The sequence below is a fragment of the Hyperolius riggenbachi genome, chromosome 2, assembly GCF_040937935.1.
Source record: "Hyperolius riggenbachi isolate aHypRig1 chromosome 2, aHypRig1.pri, whole genome shotgun sequence".
NCBI lineage: Eukaryota > Metazoa > Chordata > Amphibia > Anura > Hyperoliidae > Hyperolius > Hyperolius riggenbachi.
Genome location: NC_090647.1, coordinates 221,684,312 through 221,708,491, shown reverse-complemented (window position 1 = coordinate 221,708,491; position 24,180 = coordinate 221,684,312). Strand labels below are relative to the sequence as shown.

The 24,180-nt window shown below is 41.0% G+C and overlaps 1 protein-coding gene across 3 annotated transcripts in view; it reads right to left on the bottom strand.

Annotated features, from left to right (window-relative positions):
• The window catches only part of EIF5B (eukaryotic translation initiation factor 5B), a 58,719-nt gene that overhangs the window by 16,903 nt on the left and 17,636 nt on the right, over positions 1-24,180 (bottom strand). For 2 of the 3 annotated variants that reach the window (XM_068268202.1, XM_068268201.1), the window contains exons 4-21: positions 21,363-21,981; positions 20,820-21,037; positions 20,123-20,273; positions 16,407-16,505; positions 16,003-16,092; positions 14,967-15,017; positions 11,828-11,902; positions 9,363-9,664; positions 7,802-7,909; positions 6,022-6,132; positions 5,676-5,743; positions 2,082-2,223; positions 1,843-1,974; positions 1,549-1,731; positions 1,231-1,392; positions 967-1,098; positions 752-883; positions 84-160 (exon numbers count right to left, since the gene is read on the bottom strand). In XM_068268202.1, coding sequence (XP_068124303.1) covers positions 84-160; positions 752-883; positions 967-1,098; positions 1,231-1,392; positions 1,549-1,731; positions 1,843-1,974; positions 2,082-2,223; positions 5,676-5,743; positions 6,022-6,132; positions 7,802-7,909; positions 9,363-9,664; positions 11,828-11,902; positions 14,967-15,017; positions 16,003-16,092; positions 16,407-16,505; positions 20,123-20,273; positions 20,820-21,037; positions 21,363-21,981 — 2,852 coding nt within the window. The remainder of the gene's footprint in view (positions 1-83; positions 161-751; positions 884-966; positions 1,099-1,230; positions 1,393-1,548; positions 1,732-1,842; positions 1,975-2,081; positions 2,224-5,675; positions 5,744-6,021; positions 6,133-7,801; positions 7,910-9,362; positions 9,665-11,827; positions 11,903-14,966; positions 15,018-16,002; positions 16,093-16,406; positions 16,506-20,122; positions 20,274-20,819; positions 21,038-21,362; positions 21,982-24,180) is intronic. The other variant, XM_068268203.1, reaches the window with a different exon arrangement.

Here is a 24,180-nt window from a genome sequence, read left to right as displayed (position 1 = left end):
TATGCATGCATGCTCTACTACCAAAACTATGCAGACGCCAACTGTAGAAAGAAATATAGCATTCATTGAAAGGAGTTACTTACTGAGGATCATGCTCCAACATCACAGATGCCTTCATGACATCCCTTTTATGAACAGGTCCAATATTAATTCCAGCATACTAAAATGATAAGAAAAAACTCATTAGACAAGATAACACAGCCTCAGAAACTGTCCATACATTCTAACATGTCATTTACTACACTTTTGAAATGGTAACTGGATTCTGAATATCCTGACACTGTAACATAAAAGTGTTTTGCTAATAAAGAAATACTAAAAATTCCAACCTAAAATGTCCAAGGCCTCATTCAGTTTAAGAATATAAGAAATCCAGAAATTGTTTTATTCTAGACAGGCACTGGGTACTCTGCAGACGTTTGGTACCCTACAGAGATGCTGAAACATAGTAGTGTAGTTTGGGCCTGCAGCACATTACACAGAGCTTATCAGCATGATCTGACCTGTAATATGGCCAGTGTTTGAGGCAGACCTGAAATAGTGCTTGGTGGTTCCATCATTCCCATATGTAGAGGGGGAATAAAACCGCTTACAGTGTGTTGAATGGCAAATTATCATTAAAATCATGTGAAACCACTACAACGTTTGTTGAACTCAACCATAATTAAAACGGAGATCTCCATGTAGTAAATGAAATGACTAAATGGGGAACCGCCCTTAACACATCACAATTGTGGGATGCAATACTTACTGGCACTTCTGAGGTTTTTAAGAATTCAAGCAGTGCTTCTAAGGAGCCCAGTGTAGATGCTTGCACGTAAACACCCTTTTCTTCCAGCTTAATAGCATTTAAAGTCTGCTTCAATTCATGGATGAGCTCATCCTAAATAGAACATGAGTATGAGTATTAATACGTGATGGCATGCTAATACACATGCTATGAAACGATTTCCATTTATAGCTTACTCTCAGGACAGGGATCTCATCTTCCTTGTAAGCAACTAATAGGGGTAAACCTGCCAAGGTTTTCTCCAAGTCCTTCCCAAGGATCTTCACTCCCTGAGCTGCAAGCACTTCTTTGTGTTTCTCATACTGATTCTGAAATGTGCAAAAGAAAAATGTTCAGACATGCGGATCAGAATAGGTTTACGACATACCCAGCTGCATTACTGGCTCAGGTTCTAGGACAAATAGAAGGCTATTCAAATCAAGTACAAAACATCATTTTACCTTTACTCTTAACTCTTTCATGGGAGGGGGCAAAAGAAGGCCTCTGATTTGTGTTACAATTGGGCCTTCCACACCAGGAATAATAACAGTGTCTCCTTCTCTTAGTCGTCCATTGATAAGAATGACATCAATAGTGGTGCCCATGCCTGGCAATGCTTTAACCTACAGAAACACAAATTCATAAATTGAGAGCTCATCAAAACAAATTGTGCAGCTATGATCACAATGCATGGTTAGCTGTACATGTAAATAATGCACTGTGGGGAAAAACATCACAGAGAATAAGGGGAAATATCAGCAATTCCGAAGTCCCATTACCTCCATGACTTGAGCTCTCAGCTCCTCTGAATGAGCCAGCCTCTTGCTAAGCATGGTCTGTGTGAGATCCACAAGGAGACTGATCAGATTCCCCATACCATCTCCAGAGTGAGCAGAGGTAGGAACCAGCGATACAAATGTACGGGGGTCTTTATTTTCATAGAACAAAGCTGCATTCAATCCCTACAATAAAACACATCATGTAAGCAACATGTACACTAAAAGGCTCATCTAAAGCCGATTCCAAGAAAATCACAGCACTCACAAGGATAAAACCCCCCAAAACAACGTTACCTGCTGTGCAAATTCAACAATGATGGCTTTGGTGCGTTCCTCAAACTCATCTTTAGTGTTTTTCTTTTGTTTCTTTAATGTGGCACTGACATCAGTCTCTGGGCTCTTCTTCCAGTCGTACAATCTGTCAATCTGAGAGCATCAATAGGTGTTAAAAGGGTTATTATGTAGTAAGAGTATTGCTCTGCTTTACTGTGTGTATAATAACCTTGTAAAATAATAGTGATGGGAAAACTTACTTTGTTTAAAGCCACAATGAAAGGACACTTTTTAGTCTTCAATAAATTTAAAGATTCAATGGTCTGAGGCTCCAGCCCATGCATAATGTCCACCACAAGGATAGCAATGTCACACAGCGAACTTCCACGGTTCCTCAGATTACTAGGGAACAAGTTTATAGATTATATATACACAGTTAGACTGCATCAGATAGCATATCCCATCATTGGCATGTACATAAGCAAACACACTAATGCTAAGAAAACACCGCACAACTCAGGTAAATGATTGATATCCACCTTGCATCATTGTATATTAGATCATATTGCAACAAAGATCTGATCTAATTTTGTCGCCATTTCCTGATCCATATTCAATCGATTAACATTGCAAAACCATCAAGAAAGGCTTTACAAACAGCGCAACATGTGACATGATTAGATAAACGTGTATGTACAGTACAAAACATTAATAACCAAGCTGGTTTACTTTGAACTTTTTTTTTTTTTTTTTTTTATACTCTGGGACACTTATTAGGCTGCCACTGAGCAGGGGCGACAAAACATTTAATCTAGTGTTTAAAATAAAACCATGGGATATCTAAAGGTCATTTTTAGGAGGAGCAGGAGCATAAATACAATTGTTTAACTCCTCAGTTTGGGGAAGGGGGGTTATCTCAGGTTAACTTTAAAGGAAAACTGAGGTGAAAAGTGTTAATACATACTTAACCTGCTGATCTATAGGCCCTTCAGACCCCTCCAAGGTCCATACGGTGTCCGGCTATCCCTCAGAGTCTTACCGCTGCATGCCTTGTTTGGAACTCCGGTTGGATCTTCCGGGCGCATGTGCTGTCCATACATGCACCCTTCTCTGTATTTGTCCTGCATGGCTGTTCGTAGCAGCCGTCATTGGTAGCATCCTGGAAATCCAAACTGTGCATGGCCAGGATGCTTTCAATGTGGGAGAATGATACACGGAGGTGCAAGGGATGTACTGTGCATGCACTTGGCCACAACTGGTACCAGTCGCAGCTAGGAGCGACAAGACAGAGCAGAGGCCGGACACAGGAAGCAGCCGAGAGGAGGCCGGACACAGGAAGCAGCCTGGAGGGATCTGAAGAGCCTATAGAACTTTGAGGTGAGTACACCTTATTCACCTCAGCTACACTTTTTTCTATAAACTTTCATTAGATTTTTTTCATTAAATCTAACAACTAATCTATGAAAAATGTTGTGTGCCTTACTTTATTGCACAATTCTCTCAGCTGGAGCACGCCTCATGAAAGGTTCACCACTAACAGCAAGAACAGTTGAAGTATCAAACTCAGGATGAAAAGACAGACTCCACTTCCACAAAGCAGTTCCATGGAAAAATCTCAACCCATAATTATTAATTAAAACCAGTGTAATGAAGGAATAAGTCCATACTTGAGAACTAGGAAAAGATTTGCACCTAGGGATTGTTTTAAAGTGTAGAAAATTATGAATCAAGGAACATGCGCTAATATATGCTATTTTCTTTTATTCTAAATATACTTTTTCCATAAAATGACAATAAAACAGTATAAAATTCCTATAATCACCCTTACTAATTATGCATTATACACACTCTCATTCATACCATCCACATTCAAGAAATTCTCCAGATCTCGGAAAATTAACTAAAAAAGGATTAAGCAAATCCCAAATCTTGTGCAAAACTTTCAGATCCACAGTCAATATTGTGATCAGAAGAAAAGGGGATTAATTATCCAATATGCATAAAATAGATTGCAATCAATTGTGGGCGTAATCTAGGTTGCAAGACTCCCAACCGTTAAGTCTGTTACTGTGGGACCCGTCTTGTTGGTATACAACGGGTTTGGTGTAAGTCTTTTATACTTCTTCAAATAATAATTAGGTACATTGTCTCATCAAGGGATACCTTTAAACAGTCTGGTGTCACTCCGTTTGTACAGCTGCGTATACAGCTAAAAGACTTCTGAGCTCTGGCTCTCCGTGTAGCTGTTCTGCAGTATCTGTGGGCATACGTCAATTCCTACTGCTAGTTCCAGGACGACGCTCGCTCTTCCGGATCTCATTAACAGACGACTCCGGTGAAATGAGACTGTTCCTCCTGAAGAAGGCTAACGTTTATTAGCAGAAACGCGTTGAGGTGTAAATAAGATTATATTCTCCGTTTTATGAAGGATTCAGGAGTGTGGAAGGCTGTGGAAGTGCTCAGCGGCCAATCACATACACAAGCTCCTCTATATTTAAGGTGACGTCACCGAGAAGCAGCTGATAGCGGTGAGATCCGGAAGAGCGAGCGTCGTCCTGGAACTAGCAGTAGGAATTGACGTATGCCCACGGATACTGCAGAACAGCTACACGGAGAGCCAGAGCTCAGAAGTCTTTTAGCTGTATACGCAGCTGTACAAACGGAGTGACACCAGACTGTTTAAAGGTATCCCTTGATGAGACAATGTACCTAATTATTATTTGAAGAAGTATAAAAGACTTACACCAAACCCGTTGTATACTAACAAGACGGGTCCCACAGTAACAGACTTAACGGTTGGGAGTCTTGCAACCTAGATTACGCCCACAATTGATTGCAATCTATTTTATGCATATTGGATAATTAATCCCCTTTTCTTCTGATCACAATATTGACTGTGGATCTGAAAGTTTTGCACAAGATTTGGGATTTGCTTAATCCTTTTTTAGTTAATTTTCCGAGATCTGGAGAATTTCTTGAATGTGGATGGTATGAATGAGAGTGTGTATAATGCATAATTAGTAAGGGTGATTATAGGAATTTTATACTGTTTTATTGTCATTTTATGGAAAAAGTATATTTAGAATAAAAGAAAATAGCATATATTAGCGCATGTTCCTTGATTCATAATTTTCTGTATTTTATTTTAGGGGTTTTGGGAACCCCCTGTTTGGAACCTGCAGCTTAGTTAACCCCTAAAGCGCCGCTTCATTTACATTCTTTGATTGTTTTAAAGTGTACCTGAGATGGGGCCTCTTTAAAAATGTATACATACCTGGATGTTCCTCCAGTAGTACTGTGCAGGATGCGCCAGGCGACCTGAACACGTGTGTGGCCAGGCCGCAGAGTAGGCCCCGGACCAGAGGACTTTCCGGGGCCAATTGAAGATGAACGGGGAGTCGGAAGAGGATGGCGTGGGAGCAATCAGGCCGTAGGGGGCTGGAGGAAGCCCCAGGTATGTATATTTTGTTTTTATAAAGCCATCTCAGGTTCCCTTTAAAGCAAATCTGAAGTAAAGGGAATAAGGAAAGCAATCAAAGCATTACTTGCCTTGGTGTTTTGCTAAATTGTTTGCCTTTACTGGTTCTTCAATCACTGACTTGGGACACCTGATTGGCAGGCACCAACTACCCAGAGTCCACTAGTTGTACGAATGTTCCAAGTGTGTGACGCCACAAAAGCCAATAGATCAGCATGACAGAATGCTGGCATTTTTTTTTAAAAAAGGTAAAAGATAAGAACTGCCCTGTTCCTGCCAATTTAGATTTCCTTTAGTACATCAGTATAAATACATACTTTTAAGATCATCATAGAAAATGTGCTACAAGAGGTTTAAAAAGCGTGTAATGAATTACCTGAAAGACTCATGGCCAGGCGTGTCAATGATCAGCATTCCTGGAATCTTTATGCCCTCCTTGTCAAACTAAATACAAAAAGACCAATACTTCTATTAGCAGAATAATAAAGATACATATCTGATATTTCATTGCAGAATCTCAGTGCCACTGGCAGATTGTAACCAATAATCCTATTAGGCGCTGATATTACTTATGCAGAAATGCTTAACTATATATCCATTTGTAGCTGCAGTTTTAGCATGAGATTCTGTAAGAAATGTGTTCCTTCAAACCCTTGTCGTTCTACATTGTAACAAAAAAACATAACACCATTAGCACACCTAGACGTTATTGTAATACTTACATTTTTCACCATTTTAGTCTGTTCCTTTATAGCATCAAGTGGGACATTTGTTGCTCCAATTTGCTGAGTGATGCCACCAGCTTCACTGTCTTGTACATGAGTATGACGCAACTATGCACAGAAAAAATAAAATTAGTCTTACATAGACAGACATAATATGCAATTATCAATACATAATTCATATCAAAATATGCCAAAAGACCATGACTATAGTGTCTTAATGTTCACCTGAACTAATATGTGATGAGATGAACATGTATGTTGCGGCTTTGGTATGCGAATTTTCATGCGAAATCAATGGAAAAGCACACCGGCACTGCCATGGTTAAATTCGCATACAGCGTCATCCATGCGAATTTTCATGCGAATTCACATGAAAATTTGCATACAACCGCATGCGAAATTCGCATCCGCATGCAAATTTTTATCGCGGCGATTCGCACCGCACAAATGGAAACGGGCCCTGAGGGTCAGTTAGTGACATGACCAGGTAACTCTGTAAAGTGTTGCAAAATATGTCAATGATAAAGAACTGCATAACTACAATAGAGCTGCTTTAAAGTACACCTGTCAAAATCAAGCCTTTGTTGTCATTTAAATGCCAATGCTGAATTTGATAGTTTACCCCGTTTTTAATCAGACTGTAAGGTGACAGACTGTCTCCAGTGTAAACCAAAAAGTTCCATATAAGACTGTCTAAATGAAGCTTGAATTCAGTGCAGCACTGCATATCCCTCGACTTCCTAGTTTACCTACTTATTTTAAAAGCCTCTTCAAAATATCACCTAACAGCTGGACATTTTATAGCTATGCTCAACACACATTAAGGACAGAAGTATACTCTATCAGGGGTCCCCAACCTTTTTCGGCCCGGGCATAGCTAGCATAGTTGCCTCAGTATAGGGAGTTTATTCGCCCCAGTATAGCTAGTATAGTTACCCCAGTATAGCTAGTATAGTGCCCCAGTATGGGTAGTAAGTATAGTGCCCCAGTATAGCTAGAATAGTATCCCAGTATAGCTAGTAGAGTGCCCCAGTATAGCTAGTATAGTACCCCAGTATAGCTATTATAGTGTGCCAGTATAGTTGCCCCAGTACATATAGTATAGAGCCCCAGTATAGCTAGTATAGTGTCCCAGTATAGTGCCCCAGTATAGCTAGTATAGTTCCCCAGTATGGGTAGTATAGTTGCCCCAGTATACACTCCCCCGCTCCCCCTCCGCAGCCGCCGCTGGTGTCACCTTAGCTGGCGGCCGATTACTCTCTAATATTCCTCTCTCATGGGTGTTATTTTCCTTCCCGGCAGCGCGCCCTGCAGCTGCTGTGAAGAGGCAGGAAGCAGGAGAGCGGTTCCCCTGGTAACGGCGATACACATCGCCACTACAGGAAGCCGCTCTCCTGCTTCTGCCTCTTCACAGCAGCTGCGGGGCACACTGCTGTGAACGAAAATGGCACGCATGAGAGGGGAATATAAGAGAGGAAGCGGCCGCCAGCTAAGGTAACACCAGCGGCGGCCGCGGGGTGGAGGTGGGGCAAGACCCGCGGACCACCAGCACATGGCCTACAGAACGGCAGTGGGCCGCGGACCTGGGGTTGGGGACCCCTGCTCTATATACTGTGTGTCAAGAGACTCACTGAACTGATCAGAGGATCAATATAGGACTTGAGCCTTCACACAAAAGCAAAAGATCATAGTAAGCCTTGACAAGTTGTGAACATTATAAAGACTCATGAGAATTTTCATTTATGACAGTTATTTTAAATATAGAAAACATGAATACCTTGTCTAGAATTTTAGTCTTTCCAGTGTCTACATGACCAAGGACACATATGACCGGTGCGCGCAAGACTTGAAAATTGATAGTTTTCTGGTTTTCAATGCGCCGTTTCTGAAAGAAACAATGATGTGCATCAGTTAAAAACAAAGCTATATCTAGCCATTCACATAACATACATCGACTTGTTGTCCTGTGCATTGCTGTTCAAGAGTATGATGATAAAACTAAGAGATGGAAGTTAACAACTGGATTTAGAACTAGGCAGTGATGACTGAATCGTAAAGAGGAATTGTACTGAAAATAACAATGAATACAATTGCTTATTTTTTACAATCTTACTTTATAAATTAGGCGGCATCTGCCCATTGTAAGGGCTTGTTCACATCTAGGGCGTTTTCGGCCTTTATTCAAGCGCAGGCGATTTTCAAAATCGACCCACAAACCGCTTGTGCAACAAATCTTTATGGGAATGTTCACATCACGTTTCGTTCGCTTTGCGTTCCGCAAAGCGGCGCCTGGACCATTTTTGGGTCGATTTTGATCTAGAGAAAGGTATAGGAAGAGCGGTAAAACGCTCACAAAATCGCTTTGTGCAGCGACTGCGTATACATTGTATTTATTCTTCTCCCAGGTCAAAGAGTTCACTTCCTGACTTGCATCAGGGAGTGAATTAAAAAAAAATTGCTCTGCAAAAGCACTTTAGAAAAACCGCAGTGCGTGGGCAATCTCCGGGAGGCGCTTAAAAAAATTGTGCACAAAATCGCAAAACGCTTGCGATTTTGATTTTAGATGTGAACAAGGCCTAAAAGCTTCCCTTTTCCTGGTTTACATTCTAAAATTTACTACAGGTGGCAACATCTTTAGTGCTGTCAAGGTGCAGCTCTGCTGAATGTGTGCTGAAGCCAGTAGAAAAAAAAATTCCTGGTCTCCTAGAAAGCTCTGGGAGTAGAATTCCACATGGCTAAACAGCCTAGGCTGTGACATCAATAGGAAGGCAGGGCTATATACCAATAAACAGCAATCGTTAGATATAGAAAGTGTTTCTGATGCTGAAACCAGGAGAATCAAAGTAAAAATGGGTACATTCTACTATATGTCACTACAATGCCTCTTTAAAGTGTACTAGAGACGTTACCGTCTAAATATTTGATACTTACCCAGGGCTTCCTCCAGCCCCATAAGCTTGTCTGAGTCTCACGCCTTCCTTCCGTGATCACCCCCAGTAACTGGCTCAGTCGGGTCCAGTCTGGGTCTTCTACGCATGCGCGGATCTCCCACACATGCGCAGTAGACCTGGACAGATGCGACTGAGCCTGTTACCGGGTCTGATCGTGGCTGAACGGCAGACCACAGGAGGATGGCGTGGGACTCAGACGAGCTTATGGGGCTGGAGGAAGCCCTGGGTAAGTATCAAATCTTTAGAAGTTAACGTCCCTGGTTTCTTTTAACACTTCACAAATCTTAATGAAGAAGTGTACAGATCAGGTCAGAGACTGACTGATTGCAAAACAACCTGTAAGTAACTTCTGCAACTTGTCCAATATAATTAGTAAATAAACAGTACCTCAATTCTCCTCTTGGCTTTATCATACAATCGCTCTTCTTTGGTGCGATCATCATCAGAGTCTGACTCAGACTCTGAACTCAGCTCTTTAATAGTTTTCTTCTCTGCTGGTTTGGAAACCACAGGCCGAGAATCTGCTGGCTTTTCATCTGAAGACTTCTCATCTTCACTGCTTTCCCCCTCCTCATCCTCCTCCTCTTCCTCACTTTCACCCTCATCATCCTCATCCTCATCTTCTTCATCCTCCTCCTCCTCTTCTTCATTATTTTTTTCCTGGACTTCTATGTGTACAGTCTTTGTTACTGTAGAGCATAACAACAGTTACAGAACATGCCCCGTATTCAGGCAATCTATGCAATAATCAGACGTGTATCTTGCTTTACTGCTGTGTAATAAAGATATATGGTAAGTAAAAAAATGGCTTTTTCTTCCAATATATAAATTTAGTTGTGTCTGCTCAATGTAAAATCTTTCCTCACCCCAATTTACATTCAGGAATTTATCACAGGTGGTGACATCTTTACTGCTGGCAGGTGCATAATTGCGGAATGTTTGTTTTGTGTGTTCAGAAGCCAGCAGAAATAACACCTGGGCACCAAGAATGCTATAGGACATTGCTGTCCAACTGGTGGCCTGCATCCATCCCGCCAGCCGTTGCCTCTGTGCCGTGCAAGTGGTTTCCCCTTCCAAAGTCCCAGAAGGCAGAGCGGCAGCAAGGCGATCTAAGACCATGCTGGGCCAGTTGCAATGGGTGCAGAGATGATGCACAGTAATACACACTGTAATCTAATCACCCAGAACTCATCAGTATATTCTGAAACAAATGCCAAATTAGGTGCATTTTGCAGGGCCAGTTTTTGTGTATTTTGGCGGGAAACCGGCGTCGCTGCCAGTCTTCATGGAAACGGCTGCCAGATTTGTTTGTTTTCGGGGGTGGAGGACTAGCAGTAACCCTACTTAAGTGCCCCCCCCCCTGCCATGTAGTTATAATGTGGCCCTCCATACCTGTGAATTTGGACAGCCCTGCTCTAGGGGAATTCTGCATCACAGCCTTGACTAAGCATCATTGGTAGGGTGGGACTACATACTGTACCAATATACAGCAATATCAAGATATAGGAAGGGTTTCAGATGCTGAAACAAGGATTATTAACATAAAACTTTTCATCAGAAAAACGTAGCAATGTCTCTTCTTGTGAATTGTCAGAACTAATATATTTATTATCAATGTGCCATTGTTTTCAAGTTATCTCAAGTAGTTATATTATAATTAGATACAGTGTACATTCTCATATGATTTCTAGCTTGCATTCGGTAGTTTTAGCCATATTTGGGAAATGTGTACATCCGCTGTGACTCCTGTAACAGCTTAAACTCCTATACGATTCATGGTTTTCACACAGCTGTTAATCTTGAAACATGTGTACTTCAAAAAACAGAAGAGAGATAACCTAGAGGTCAAGGAGAGCTTATCTGCAGCTGTAATAAGGGCCTATTTCCACTAGCAGTGAATCATGGCTGTTTATTGCACATGATTTCAGATGAAATCTGATCCGATCGGGGTTGACTATTGTTGCTGAAACCTGAGTGGGAAGTCGCTATTGCAACTGAACGCACTGTTGCATGTAAATATTAATTGTGTGTGTCACTGCGGGGCAGCAAGCACTTGAAAGAGCTGGCTGTGGAGGATGGGGGGAGCCTCATTAGTATCCAGAGGTTCCCCCCTCCCGCGCTATGTACTCCCCACCCCTCGGGCACTTTTTCCCCTACAGGTTTTCTTTAAAGGGAATCTGTGACCAATATTAACTGACTTAAAATAAACATACTCTCTGTATGTCATCCTTCTTGTTTTCGCCGCTTGACCGCCGTATTTTAGTAATAAACCTTTTTAAATTAATCTTCCTCTCCCAAGATGGCCACAACCCCAGAAATACTTAAGAGTCATAGAGCGTTCATGTGCATAATTTCTCACTGCAAATTCAGTACAGGTGTACCCGCATAACGTTCTGTTAACTACCGTGCAACCTTACATCATGGTCGCTATGGTGCAGCACATAGAAGCCCTCCCCTCTTTGCGGTCAGCACTGCAACACGCAAGCACGATTCCTGTGCTGAACTAATAGCGAACTATGTGCTGAACACAGAGGGAGAAGCCTTGTGTAATGACGTACAGGGCTGGCAGTGGGCAGGAAAGGGACGGATCGGCATGTAAATCACTGCCTCATCCTCCTGCCAAATTGTTCGACTTCAAAGTATGAAAAATTATTGGGCAGCGTAGGAAGGGGAGTAGTGGTTGCAGGACAAGGAGCAGGTCATGAATGGGTATGTAGATTTAAAAGGCACATTCTTAAGAAGGGCTAAAGAACTCCTTTAAGTTGGCCAATAAATGGTATCATCCTGATTCAACACTTGCCTTTTCTGATGGCTAACATACTACAATACTCTACTGCTACTTTAAACCATACCTTTCTTCTTCTTCTCCTCCTCTTCATCACTGACTCTGGCTTCCCAGTCATCCACACCAGCTTCCTCTTCTGTTTCTGTAAGGGTTTAGGGACATGTTCAGATTATTAGTACATACCCAGTAAAACTAGTCAACTATTGGCAAAAGGAAAAATACATTTTAGCAAAATATATGCTACAGGAAGATTTTTTGTTACCAAAGATGGAATTTTGCTTTGTGCTCATAGCTTTACCTCTAACAAAATGAAACCAGCTATTCCTCTTTATCCTTGAAGGTAGCTTCAACTCAATTCAAGTTACTGCCCACAAAATAAAGCATGCAAGAAATAAAGTCTGAACTTCCATCTGCCATGTGTCCTCCAGGTCAGCGTCTGACTTGATCAGGAGGGTCCCAGTTTCCACCGTTATCAACATTTATAGCACTATTAAATTAGGTTTTTATCCTCACAATTTTATTTTAACCAAACTAGAAAAATAGGCACTATGCATAACAAACACAGGGCTGGCATTCCTAACATGGAACTTCATGCATTTCTTTTTTCAGGTTTTAATGATGGTGTGATACCTGTTGCTGAGATCTTCCTCTCACTATATGTAAGGAATACTATGACCAGGCAATCTGAGAACGCCACCCTGGAATGCAAGCATGAGGCAGTGGATTTTTGTGAAGCACCGGCAGCAACATCTGGAGAGGAGAATATTTACACCACTTGAAAGTCCTGCCCCTGTAGCATGGCTTCCATTGCCAAAGGACGATGTGCTGGAGTGAAAGAACTACTGTGGCTTTGGGATACTCCCGCCCACCATTAAAACCATTAACGGATGGGATGGATGACCCAAATTTCACCTGATGTGGAGAAGAGCTTGAGATGATGCAATTTTCTGAGTGTTCCACAGTCTGTGACCCTCTACAATCCAGTACCTTTTTGGATGACTATATGAAGCAAAGGACTCAAGAGGGCCAACATGCTCTTCCCATGCTGTTGAAGTGCCGGGTTAAATTGTCAGCAAGGACATCGGTTTCATGAACTCTCTGTGTGTGCATTAGGTTTCTTCTGGCCTCTTCGTTTCTGTACACATCCCAAAAACCATCTGGTAGATTAAGTAGCTTCCTCCCAAAACTGATCCTAGACTACAGTAGGAACTTTAGACGAGGACTATGCTAAGGACATTAGATTGTGAGCTCCACTGGGGGACAGCTGGTGACATGAATGGCTTAAAAGTACAGGACTGCAGAAAAATGAATTGGTGCTATGAAAATGCATAACAATATATAAGTAAGTAAGTATATAAGTAAGCGGAAGGTTATGATTTCACAGCAGACTCCACCTTGACATGCAGGAAGTCAAACCACCATATTAAAAACAGACAGTAATTTGCTGTGTCACTTTAAGATCAGCACAATTCATAAAGACATATTGATTGGGGGAAAAAACATGCAAATGTTAGAAATTAAATCTTACGAAAATCTGCAAATTAACTTTTGGGTTTATCCACATAGTTTGGTGACACTTTTAGGCACACACAGGAAAATTGTTTCGAAAAAATGGTCACCAAAATGCAGAAACCACCTATCACTATGCAGAACTTTTTCTTCTCAGGTACAAAATCAGTGGTATTCTCAGGTGAACATGTAAGTTACACAATCTTGGCATTTCATCTATTATAGAAAAAGGAACAGATTCAGGAAGTAATTGCAATAATTTATAATTCTACAAACAGGCTAATTCTCGACCTTTTGAAGCCTAAGAGACAGCAAACAGGTTCTTTAGTGATCCATTAAAAACTATTTAAAGAGACTAACAAAATGTTTAGCCTTATTTCTTCTAGCCTATAAGTTCCTATACCTGTTCTAATGTGGTCTGTCTTACTGCAGCCTCTCCTAGTTGGACAGTGGCTGTATTATCTCTGTTATATGATCTAATCTTCTTTCCTCTGACGGCTTTGTCGGGCTCAGGCAGGAATGTGCTGCTCTGCTTGTGATAGGATAGAAGTTATACACACCCTCTCCACGCCCCCTGCAGGCTTTGTGTGTGTCACAGCCTGAGCTCCTCTCAGCCTATCACAAGCTGGTTAGCAGCCATGTCTTGTTTGTAAAAACTGCCTAAAACTGGCAATTACAAGCCAGGATTGCAGCAGGGAGTGGCAGAAACAGCACAGAGGGGCCCAGGAGAACATAATGAATAGAATGGTATGCTTTTTATTGTAAGAATTATAGAGTACAGATTCTCTTTAAGATACACCATGCCTAGTAAGGCAACAGTTAAAGTCTAGCTATACAATTACTGTCACATTAATAGTTTACATGCTGCAAAAGACCATACTAATACACATGTAAAAAGGGGGCCAATCAGGAGGTATGACATCTTTCACAGCATTAGACCATTGCTGCTTTCGAAACAAATCATTTAGACAAACAGAGATGTTTTAAACGTGTAATAACTACAGTAGTTTGAAAGTAAAAACAAGATTAAAGAGGCACTTAAGTCTCCCCCAAAAAATGAGTTTTACTCACCTGGGGCTTCCCTCAGCCCCCTGCAGCCGATCGGTGCCCTCGCCGTGTCTCTGCGATCCTCCCTTCCCCGCCGGCGACCACTTTCGGTTTCGCCGTCAGGACCCGACAGGCTGGGAACGCGAGTGATTGTTCGCGTTCCCAGCCACAATATCACCCCCTATGCTGCTATTGTGGCCTTCCTTGCCGCAATAACAGCATAGGGGGCGATATTGTGGCCGGGAACACAAATAATCACTCGCGATCCCAGCCTGTCGGGTCCTGATGGCGAAACCGGAAGTGGTCGCCGGCGGGGACAGGAGGATTGCAGAGACACGGCGAGAGCACCGATCGGCTGCAGGGGGCTGAGGGAAGCCCCAGGTGAGTAAAACTCATTTTTTTGGGGAGACTTTAGGTTCACTTTAACAAATGTATATTACAGCATATCAACTTTCAAAAGCATAAACGGTGGGTGTATGGCTAAAGAGACCTAAAAAAATAAAACAATCAAATGCGCTGAAGGTGCAAAACTATTTACTACTTTACTACGTGATCTCGAAAAAAACAGTAAAAAAACGAATGCAGGCAAAGCTAACGGCAAATCCTTTCAGAATCTCTGCACAGCCATGCATCAAACTGTAACTCAATACCTTCTTTATCAGTCCCACTATCCTGATTTATGTCACTCGTACACAATGTGTCTGTAAAATTTGCAAAAAACACAGTAAGACTTCAGAAGTAGCTAAAAAGAAAAAAACAACGTAAAGTGGACCTGAACTCTTGCACATGACAGAAGGAATACAGATAAATGCACCCTGTATGTATTTAGAGAGTTTAACCAATCTAATTCCCCCTCATCTGTGACTAATCACAGCTGTAATTTGATCTCTTAGTTGTGTCAGCTGGCTCCCTCAGCAGAACAGATAATTTGTAAACACAAGATGTTAACCCTATGTCCACTGCAGATCTACTGCAGGATTTGTAACAGCTGTAACAAAGATTTTTTTTCTTTAAAGGTTATTATGCTGCTGCTTATGTTATAGAGCAGAAAGGAATTACTTCTGCACATGTGCGGAGGCCACGACTGATGCCACTGAGCCTGTTGCTGGGGCTGATCGTGGCTGAACGGCAGACCGTGGGAGGATGGCGCGGGACTCAGATGTGCTTATGGGGCTGGAGGAAGCCCCGGTTAAGTATCAATTCTTCATATTAACTCAGCTCTGGCACACTTTAAGACCTGTACACATGCTAGGTTAAAGACAGCTGAGGTGGCCGAGAACAACCGCCTCTGCCAATTGTGTCGCTCCATCAGCCCTCTGCCACCCTGCATTGTAACAGAATGTGTCGTCAGATATACAGCCTCAGCCCAGCGATGTTCCCAGAGGGATCAGGTCCTGATCCCTGTCAGGCGACATCAATCTAATGTGTGTACAGGGCTGTGGACAAGACTAACGATCCTTCCCACTACCCTTCCCTACCATACTATTCCCCAACTTCAAATATTATTTCTCTAATCTCTTTCATTCTTCTGTTGGCATCCACTTCTTCCCTGACCATACTATAACCTAGCTATCAAACTTTTACCCACAGAATATGCAATAAGCCCACAATTTGGGACTGAAGATATTTATGACTGTATAAAGAAAAACTAAGGCTTGTCCTATAGGCACAATGAGATAACCTCACCTTCTGGCTCAGCTGACAGCTGGATCTCCTCCTTCTCCAGAACTGGAGATTCAGGAACTTCATCTACTGGAGAACTCGCCTCCATTGGCTCTGAAAGGGATTAGGAGAGTAGCAGTATGAATATCATTCTTAGTCATAAAAAAAATGCAAATAAACATGAGAACAACTCACATGTGAGAGTTCTAAAGACTGGAGATGTGAAGTGTAAGGTATGTAATGGCAAGTTGGGGGCAGGGTAAGGAATTGTGGATAAGTGTGATAGCAGAGTCTTAAGCAATAGAGTTGCAAAGAAGAGAATAATTTAAACTACAGTAAAAGCACACAGGACTGGAAGACCAAAAATTATAAATAATAAACAAAAAAAACGAACTAATTGCATACCCATTATTGAAACAGAACCTTACCCTCCTTATTCTGGGTCGTCTGTTGTGGCTTCTTCTTCTTTTTGTCTTGATAAATAGGTTTCTTTTTGGGCATGGACTCCTTAGATGGCACTTCAATACCTGTTAAAACAAAGTATGTAAACCAGAAATGTCCTCATTCTTTTTTTATTTAAGGAAAGTCATCACTGCCGAAATAAATGGACATTGTTAAGATGGGTGATTGATGCCAATCTTAATTGTAAAATGTAACCACTTTCATGTAGCGTAAGATCTTACCTATACAATATTGTCAAAGCATCAGCAATCTGCATGCCCTTATACCACATAGATGGGGTAAGACTGTTCAATCAAGATTATATGGCAGCCTTAAGACATCTCTTGGCAACCCAGAGAAAAGCACAGAGTATTCAGTGCACACAGTTAGCCAATCAGCATCTTGGGATTTACCTACAGCAGATGTTGAAACCACTGGTTGTGTTGCAGCACCATATGATCTGCTCCACTCCTTAAGTGCTGTGCAAGCAGTAGTCATTGTTGCTTGAAATATCACCAGTGATTATTATAGGCAATGGTCTTTTTAAAAGCCTGTGACAGCCATACACACTTGGCTGAGTTGTATTGCAAGAAGAAAGGATGGGGAAGGAGGCTTTCTGCTATGACAAGACGATCAGCAAAAATATACTTCCCTGTCAATTCGTATTCACCTGAGAAGTGTCATGTGCTGTATTCTGCTAGGTGATCTGTACAGAACTTGTGTTACTGAGAGTTCTATGCATAGAGGGGGATACTGGTTGCTTCACAGTTGGAAAAAGCCATTATTTCCCACAATGCAACGAGGTTCACAGACCACAAACTGTCAGGACCTAGGTCCTGATATCACACTGTGCAAGTGGTTTCACCACAATATCAGCCCCCTGATAATCTATTGAGAAAAGGTAAAGATTTCTCATGGGGGGGGAAAAATCAGTTCTTATTGGAATTAAGTTCAATCCTTGTTTAAGGTTCCTCTTTGAACTGTCTCTAGGATATAACTGGACAGACATGCACCCTTAACATAGAACATGCTTTCTGAACCTGAAGAATGTATTTTAAGGAAATCAAACTGAGCACTTGCTGTACACATCAGTGTTTGTACATAGTGGGATTCCATTTTAAAGAACCACTATTGCAAAAAAATGCAAAATTTTATATATAACACATACAAATAAGTAGTATGTTTCTTCCAAAGTAAAATGGGCTATAAATTACTTTTCTCCTATGTTGCTGTTGCTTACAGGAGTTAGTAGAGATCTTATGGAACTGACAGATTTTTGACTAGTCCATCTCTTCTGGGGGATTCCCAGTATTTAATTTATTCTTTACAAAAGCACTCCCTGAAAAGGGTTTAAACAAGGAGACAGGCTACCCCTCCTACCTGTTTAAACTATTATGGCAGTTGGACTGAGAAACTGCCATTCCCTAAGTGGCTTTGAAAATAAAGAAAACCCTGAGAATCCCCCATGAGGAGATGGGCTAGTGCAAAACCTGTCGGTTCTGTCAGATTTCTTATATCTACTGTAAGTGACAGCAACATAGAAAAGTAATTTATAGCACATTTTACTTTTGGAGAAACGTACCTTTTATTTATGTATTTTAAATGTAAAAATGTTGCACAAATGTGGTCCTTTAAGTTCATCAATAAGCAAGCACACAAATGGATAAGCTCTATCTTCAAGGTTACATGTATATGTATGTATATATATATATATATATATATATATATATATATATATATATATATATATATATATATATATATATATATATATATGTGTGTATGTATATGTATATGTATATGTATATGTATATGTATATGTATATGTATATGTATATGTATATGTATATGTATATGTATATGTATATGTATATGTATATGTATGTATATATATATATATATATATATATATATATATATATATATATATATATATATATATATATATATATATATATATATACACACAGTGGAGGAAATAATTATTTGACCCCTCACTGATTTTGTAAGTTTGTACAATGACAAAGAAATGAAAAGTCTCAGAACAGTATCATTTCAATGGTAGGTTTATTTTAACAGTGGCAGATAGCACATCAAAAGGAAAATCGAAAAAATAACCTTAAATAAAAGATGGCAACTGATTTGCATTTCATTGAGTGAAATAAGTTTTTGAACCCTCTAACAATAAAAGACTTAATACTTAGTGGAAAAACCCTTGTTTGCAAGCACAGAGGTCAAACGTTTCTTGTAATTGATGACCAAGTTTGCACACATTTTAGGAGGAATGTTGGTCCACTCCTCTTTGCAGATCATCTCTAAATCCCTAAGGTTTCGAGGCTGTCTCTGTGCAACTCTGAGCTTGAGTTCCCTCCATAGGTTTTCTTTTGGATTAAGGTCCGGAGACTGACTAGGCCGCTCCATGACCTTAATGTGCTTCTTCTTGAGCCACTTCTTTGTTGCCTTTGCTGTATGTTTTGGGTCATTGTCGTGCTGGAACACCCATCCACGACCCATTTTCAGTTTCCTGGCAGAGGGAAGGAGGTTGTCGTTCAGGATTTCACGATACATGGCTCCGTCCATTTTCCCGTTAATGCGATTAAGATGTCCTGTGCCCTTAGCAGAAAAACACCCCCAAAGCAAAATGTTTCCACCCCCATGCTTGACGGTGGGGACGGTGTTTTGGGGGTCATAGGCAGCATTTTTCTTCCTCCAAACACAGCGAGTTGAGTTAATGCCAAAGAGCTCTATTTTGGTCTCATCAGACCACAGCACCTTCTCCCAGTCACTCACGGAATCATTCAGGTGTTCATTGGCAAACTTCAGACGGGCCTGCACATGTGCCTTCTTGAGCAGGGGGACCTTGCGAGCCCTGCAGGATTTTAATCCATTGCGGTGTAATGTGTTTCCAATGGTTTTCTTGGTGACTGTGGTCCCTGCTAATTTGAGGTCATTCACTAACTCCTCCCGTGTAGTTCTAGGATGCTTTTTCACCTTTCTCAGAACCATTGACACCCCACGAGGTGAGATCTTGCGTGGAGCCCCAGAGCCAGGTCGATTGATGGTCATTTTATGCTCCTTCCATTTTCAAACAATCGCACCAACAGTTGTCACCTTCTCTCCCAGCTTCTTGCTAATGGTTTTGTAGCCCATTCCAGCCTTGTGCAGGTCTACAATTTTGTCTCTGACATCCTTGGACAGCTCTTTGGTCTTTCCCATGTTGGAGAGTTTGGAGTCTGCTTGATTGATTGATTCTGTGGACAGGTGTCTTTTATACAGGTGACTAGTTAAGACAGGTGTCCTTAATGAGGGTGACTAATTGAGTAGAAGTGTCTAACCACTCTGTGGGAGCCAAAACTCTTAATGGTTGGTAGGGGTTCAAAAACTTATTTCACTCAATGAAATGCAAATCAGTTGCTATCTTTTATTTAAGGTTATTTTTTCGATTTTCCTTTTGATGTGCTATCTGCCACTGTTAAAATAAACCTACCATTGAAATGATACTGTTCTGAGACTTTTCATTTCTTTGTCATTGGACAAACTTACAAAATCAGTGAGGGGTCAAATAATTATTTCCTCCACTGTATATATATATATATATATATATTCCAATTAAAAGATGGACCGTGCTAGAAAGGACATAGTGGTCAGTTAAATACATATACTGGACACTAGTGGCTGTGTTTTCCTGCATTGTATAGCATACCCTGTGCTTTAAGGACATTGAGACTAGCTTCAGCACGGGCCCGAGCCTCCTTCTGAGCTTTAGTCAGTAGTTTCCCTTCTCTTTTCAAGCGCTCTTTCCTTTCCTTTTCCTTCTGCTTCCTCTTCTCTTTCCTTTCTTGCTCCAGGCGTTCCTAACAAGATTGACAGCAGGCTTTTATTGGGGTATGAAAAGCAAGATGACTATTCACATGGCTGTGCAAAAAGCAATGATAATGTGGCAAAGCTCATACAACCTTCACAACCAGATTTACCCATAACAGTTTAGACTGGCCACAACAATATAATGCTGCCTTTTATGCCAAACCACTTTCTTTTGCAGATACAGGCAGAACGAAAAAATATTTTGGCAGAAAAATAAAAGGGTTTTCATATATATATATATATATATATATATATATATATATATATATATATATATATATATATATATATATATATATATATATATATATATATATATATATATATATATATATATATATATATATATATATATATAAAATTTTTTTTTTTTTTTTTGTAGGCGTCAGGACACAGCTATCTACCAGGTAAATCGCGGCAGGGACGACCAAATGCCTGGCTCAGGACTATTTTTAAATATACATTTTATATTATTGTATATTATTGTATAAGAGATTAACACAGACAGGAAAAATGCAGATTTGACATTCCTGTACCTCTTCAAGACGTTGTGCTTCCAGTTCTTCTAGTCTTCTCAGTCGCTCCTCCTCTTCTCTCTTAAGCCTTTCCTCTTCTTCTTTCATTCTGGCCAGGGCCTCCTGCATGGCCTTCACTGTGGCTGAACTAGGACCCTTCTTCTTTTTATCCTTCTCTTTCTCCTCCTTCTCACCTTTTTTCTTCTTTTTGTCCTTTTTCTTCTTGTCGGCATCATCATCTGTGGAACATGCAATAGGTAAGTGACTTGTGTATGATGTTTCAACATTGCAGTCATGAAATGGGGGCTATTTACTAAAAGAAATGAGTGAAAGAGTGAAGAGCGCTGATGTATTAGTATGTATTAATTTTATAATCTTTCACATCTTTCTTGGAAATCATACACTATCTCGGGTGGTGTTGTGCTAAAACTTCTAAGACATACACAGAATAATAACCAGACAAAGGGAAAGCTAGGCTCAGTCCAAGTTAATTCAATGTTAAAACTTCAAGCATGGGAGGGATTCATTTTAAACACAACAGTAAAACCTGTAACCATCTCATACCATCTTCTACATCAGCCGCAGCCTCTACTTCAGGTGTGGCTTTCTTCTCCTGAGATGCTGCTTCATCCTCTGCTTTCTTATCAGGCTTTGCAGTGTCTTTCTTAGGAGCCTCAATCTCCTCTTTATCCTTCTGTTTCTTCTTGGCCTTTTCCTCCTCACGTTTCTTTCGCTCACGTTCCTTCTTTTCAGCCTTTTTTTGTGCTGCAGTCTTTATTTTAAACTCCCCTTCATCATCATCATCGCTTTCTAATTTAGCAGCAGTTTTAGGCTTCTGCTCTTTCTTTTTGCCCTTTTTCCTCTGACTGAACTCATCTGAATCTTCATCACTGTCTCCAGGGATGTCTGCTTTCTCCTTACTAGGATCTTTATCTTCTTGTTTTTTATTGGCTGGCTCATTTTTGCCCTTGCCTTTTTTAGTTGTCTTATTAAAGCTAGCATTATCATCATCACTTTCTGAAATACTTTGTGGTTTGTCCTGCTTTTTGGATTTTGTATTCTTGCTTTCCATGTCATCACTATTGTCACCATCGTCCTCATCAATGCTGCCCTTCTTGCCTTTCTGCCCTTTCTTTTTCTTTTCCTGTTTTACAGGAACAACTTCTAAATCTTCAGCCTCGTCCTAGAAAAGAGCAATTTTACACAAATGAGACAGTTCAAAATATTGGATAAAATATGTAAAAATTTGTAAAAAGTCATACTTTATAACTATTTTAAACTAACTAATAACTAACTAACTATTTTAGCCTGTGCATGGTTTACTATATGCATACAAATTCAGCATCAGGTTCCAAGCCACCACACACGTTATGTAGGATGACATTATTCAGCATGGAGGCACCAAGACACATGGGTACCAAAAGGTAGAATTCCCTTAAAGGTCTGGACTCACTAGCAGAGCTTTTCTAAATTCTACTGATGAGTAAAGCACTTGCTAATGTAATGTAACATAGCTCAAGTGGGATCACACACACATAGCATTACATTAGCAAGAGTATTTTAAATCACTAGCACTCAGAAAAGTGATGCTAGTGCGTCCCAAGCCTAAAGGGAAAAAGGGCAGGGGGAGAAAATGAAGCTGCTCAAGGGCAATCTTAGCTGCCGAACAGAATGGATTTTAATGGGCTGTTCTAACTACACTAATGTATTGTCAACATCAGGGTCTGTAACCTTGTGAAATCATGTGCGTTCTCTCTGTACAGATCTAATATATATGGCACAGAAGAGGTGCTTGGGATTGAATTTCATCTGATAAGAAGAGGAAAGTAATATAAAGAGAAAGTGGCTCTATACCTTAAGCAGCTAGTTCTATCTGCAAAGGGATTTCAGCAATAATACAAGAATTAAAATTGTGCTTAAAGAGACACTGAAGCGAAAAAAAAATTATGATATTATGATTTGTATGTGTAGTACAGCTAAGAAATAAAACATTAAGATCAGATACATCAGTCTAATTGTTTCCAGTACAGGAAGAGTTGAGAAACTCCAGTTATCTCTATGCAAACAAGCCATTAAGCTCTCCGACTAACTTAGTCGTGGAGAGGGCTGTTATCTGACTTTTATTATCTCAACTGTAAGTGAACTGTTTACTTTTTCTCTGCTAGAGGAGAGGTCATTACTTCACAGACTGCTCTGAAAGAATCATTTTGAATGCTGAGTGTTGTGTAATCTGCACATATTATAGAATAATGCAATGTTAGAAAAAACACTATATACCTGAAAATAAAAGTATGAGAATATTTTCTTTGCTGCTAATCTTCTAGAAATTATTCATAGTACACAACCAATTCATTATATATTTTTTTTTGCTTCAGTGTCTCTTTAAGCCACTGCCACGCTATGCATATGACCCTGTATGCGCACTCTTCCGCAAGATCATAGGTTTGTAATTTTTTGCGTTGCAGTTGGATGCGGCAGGATCATCGCACTCCCACTTTAACACTAAGGGCCCGTTCAGATCACAAATGCGGATGGCCATGCGTGCGGAACGCGTGCGGACCGCAACGCGTACGAACGCATGGCCATCCGCGTTTGTGTGCGTTGCGTGGCTGATCCCATCACTGAAAAGTGAATGGGACAGCCACGCGTTTTAGCAAAATCTGCGTGCAGCATGCGTTCCCGGACCGCACAGGTCCGGAACGCATGCAGTGTGAACATCAGACATTGCACTCTATGCAATGTCTGATGTCGTGCATATCGGCCACCTGCACGCGTTTCCAAAACGCGGCTGGAAACGCGTGCAGTGTGAACGGGCCCTAAAAATAATTGTACAACCGGCTTCATACTGATATATGTGTGACATATTTCACAAAGGCTACTCAAGGAGCTTCTAGGCATTCAATAGCGAAGGCAGTTCATACACCTGTCTAGGATGATGTTTTTGCCAAGAGTGAGGCATTGACAATAAGTGGAACTAAGCATTTCTGATCATAAGACTGTGCTGAAGAAGGGGATGGGACACAGCAAAGCAAGTGAGGGAGATGTAGGTAGGTAGGCGTGATATACAGTATATGGATGATGCTTTTAAAGGGAAGGTTCAGGGACTGTTAAAAAAAAATAAAAATCCGCATCCACTTACCTGGGGCTTCCTCCAGCCCGTGGCAGGCAGGAGGTGCCCTCGGCGCCGCTCCGCAGGCTCCCGGTGGTCTCCGGTGGCCGACCCGACCTGGCCAGGCCGGCGGCCAGGTCGGGCTCCTTCCGCGTTCCAAAATGCGCCTCACGGCGGCGCGCTGACGTCATCGGACGTCCTCCGGGCTTTACTGCGCAGGCTCAGTAGTTCTGAGCCTGCGCAGTAAAGCCCGGAGGATGTCCGATGACATCA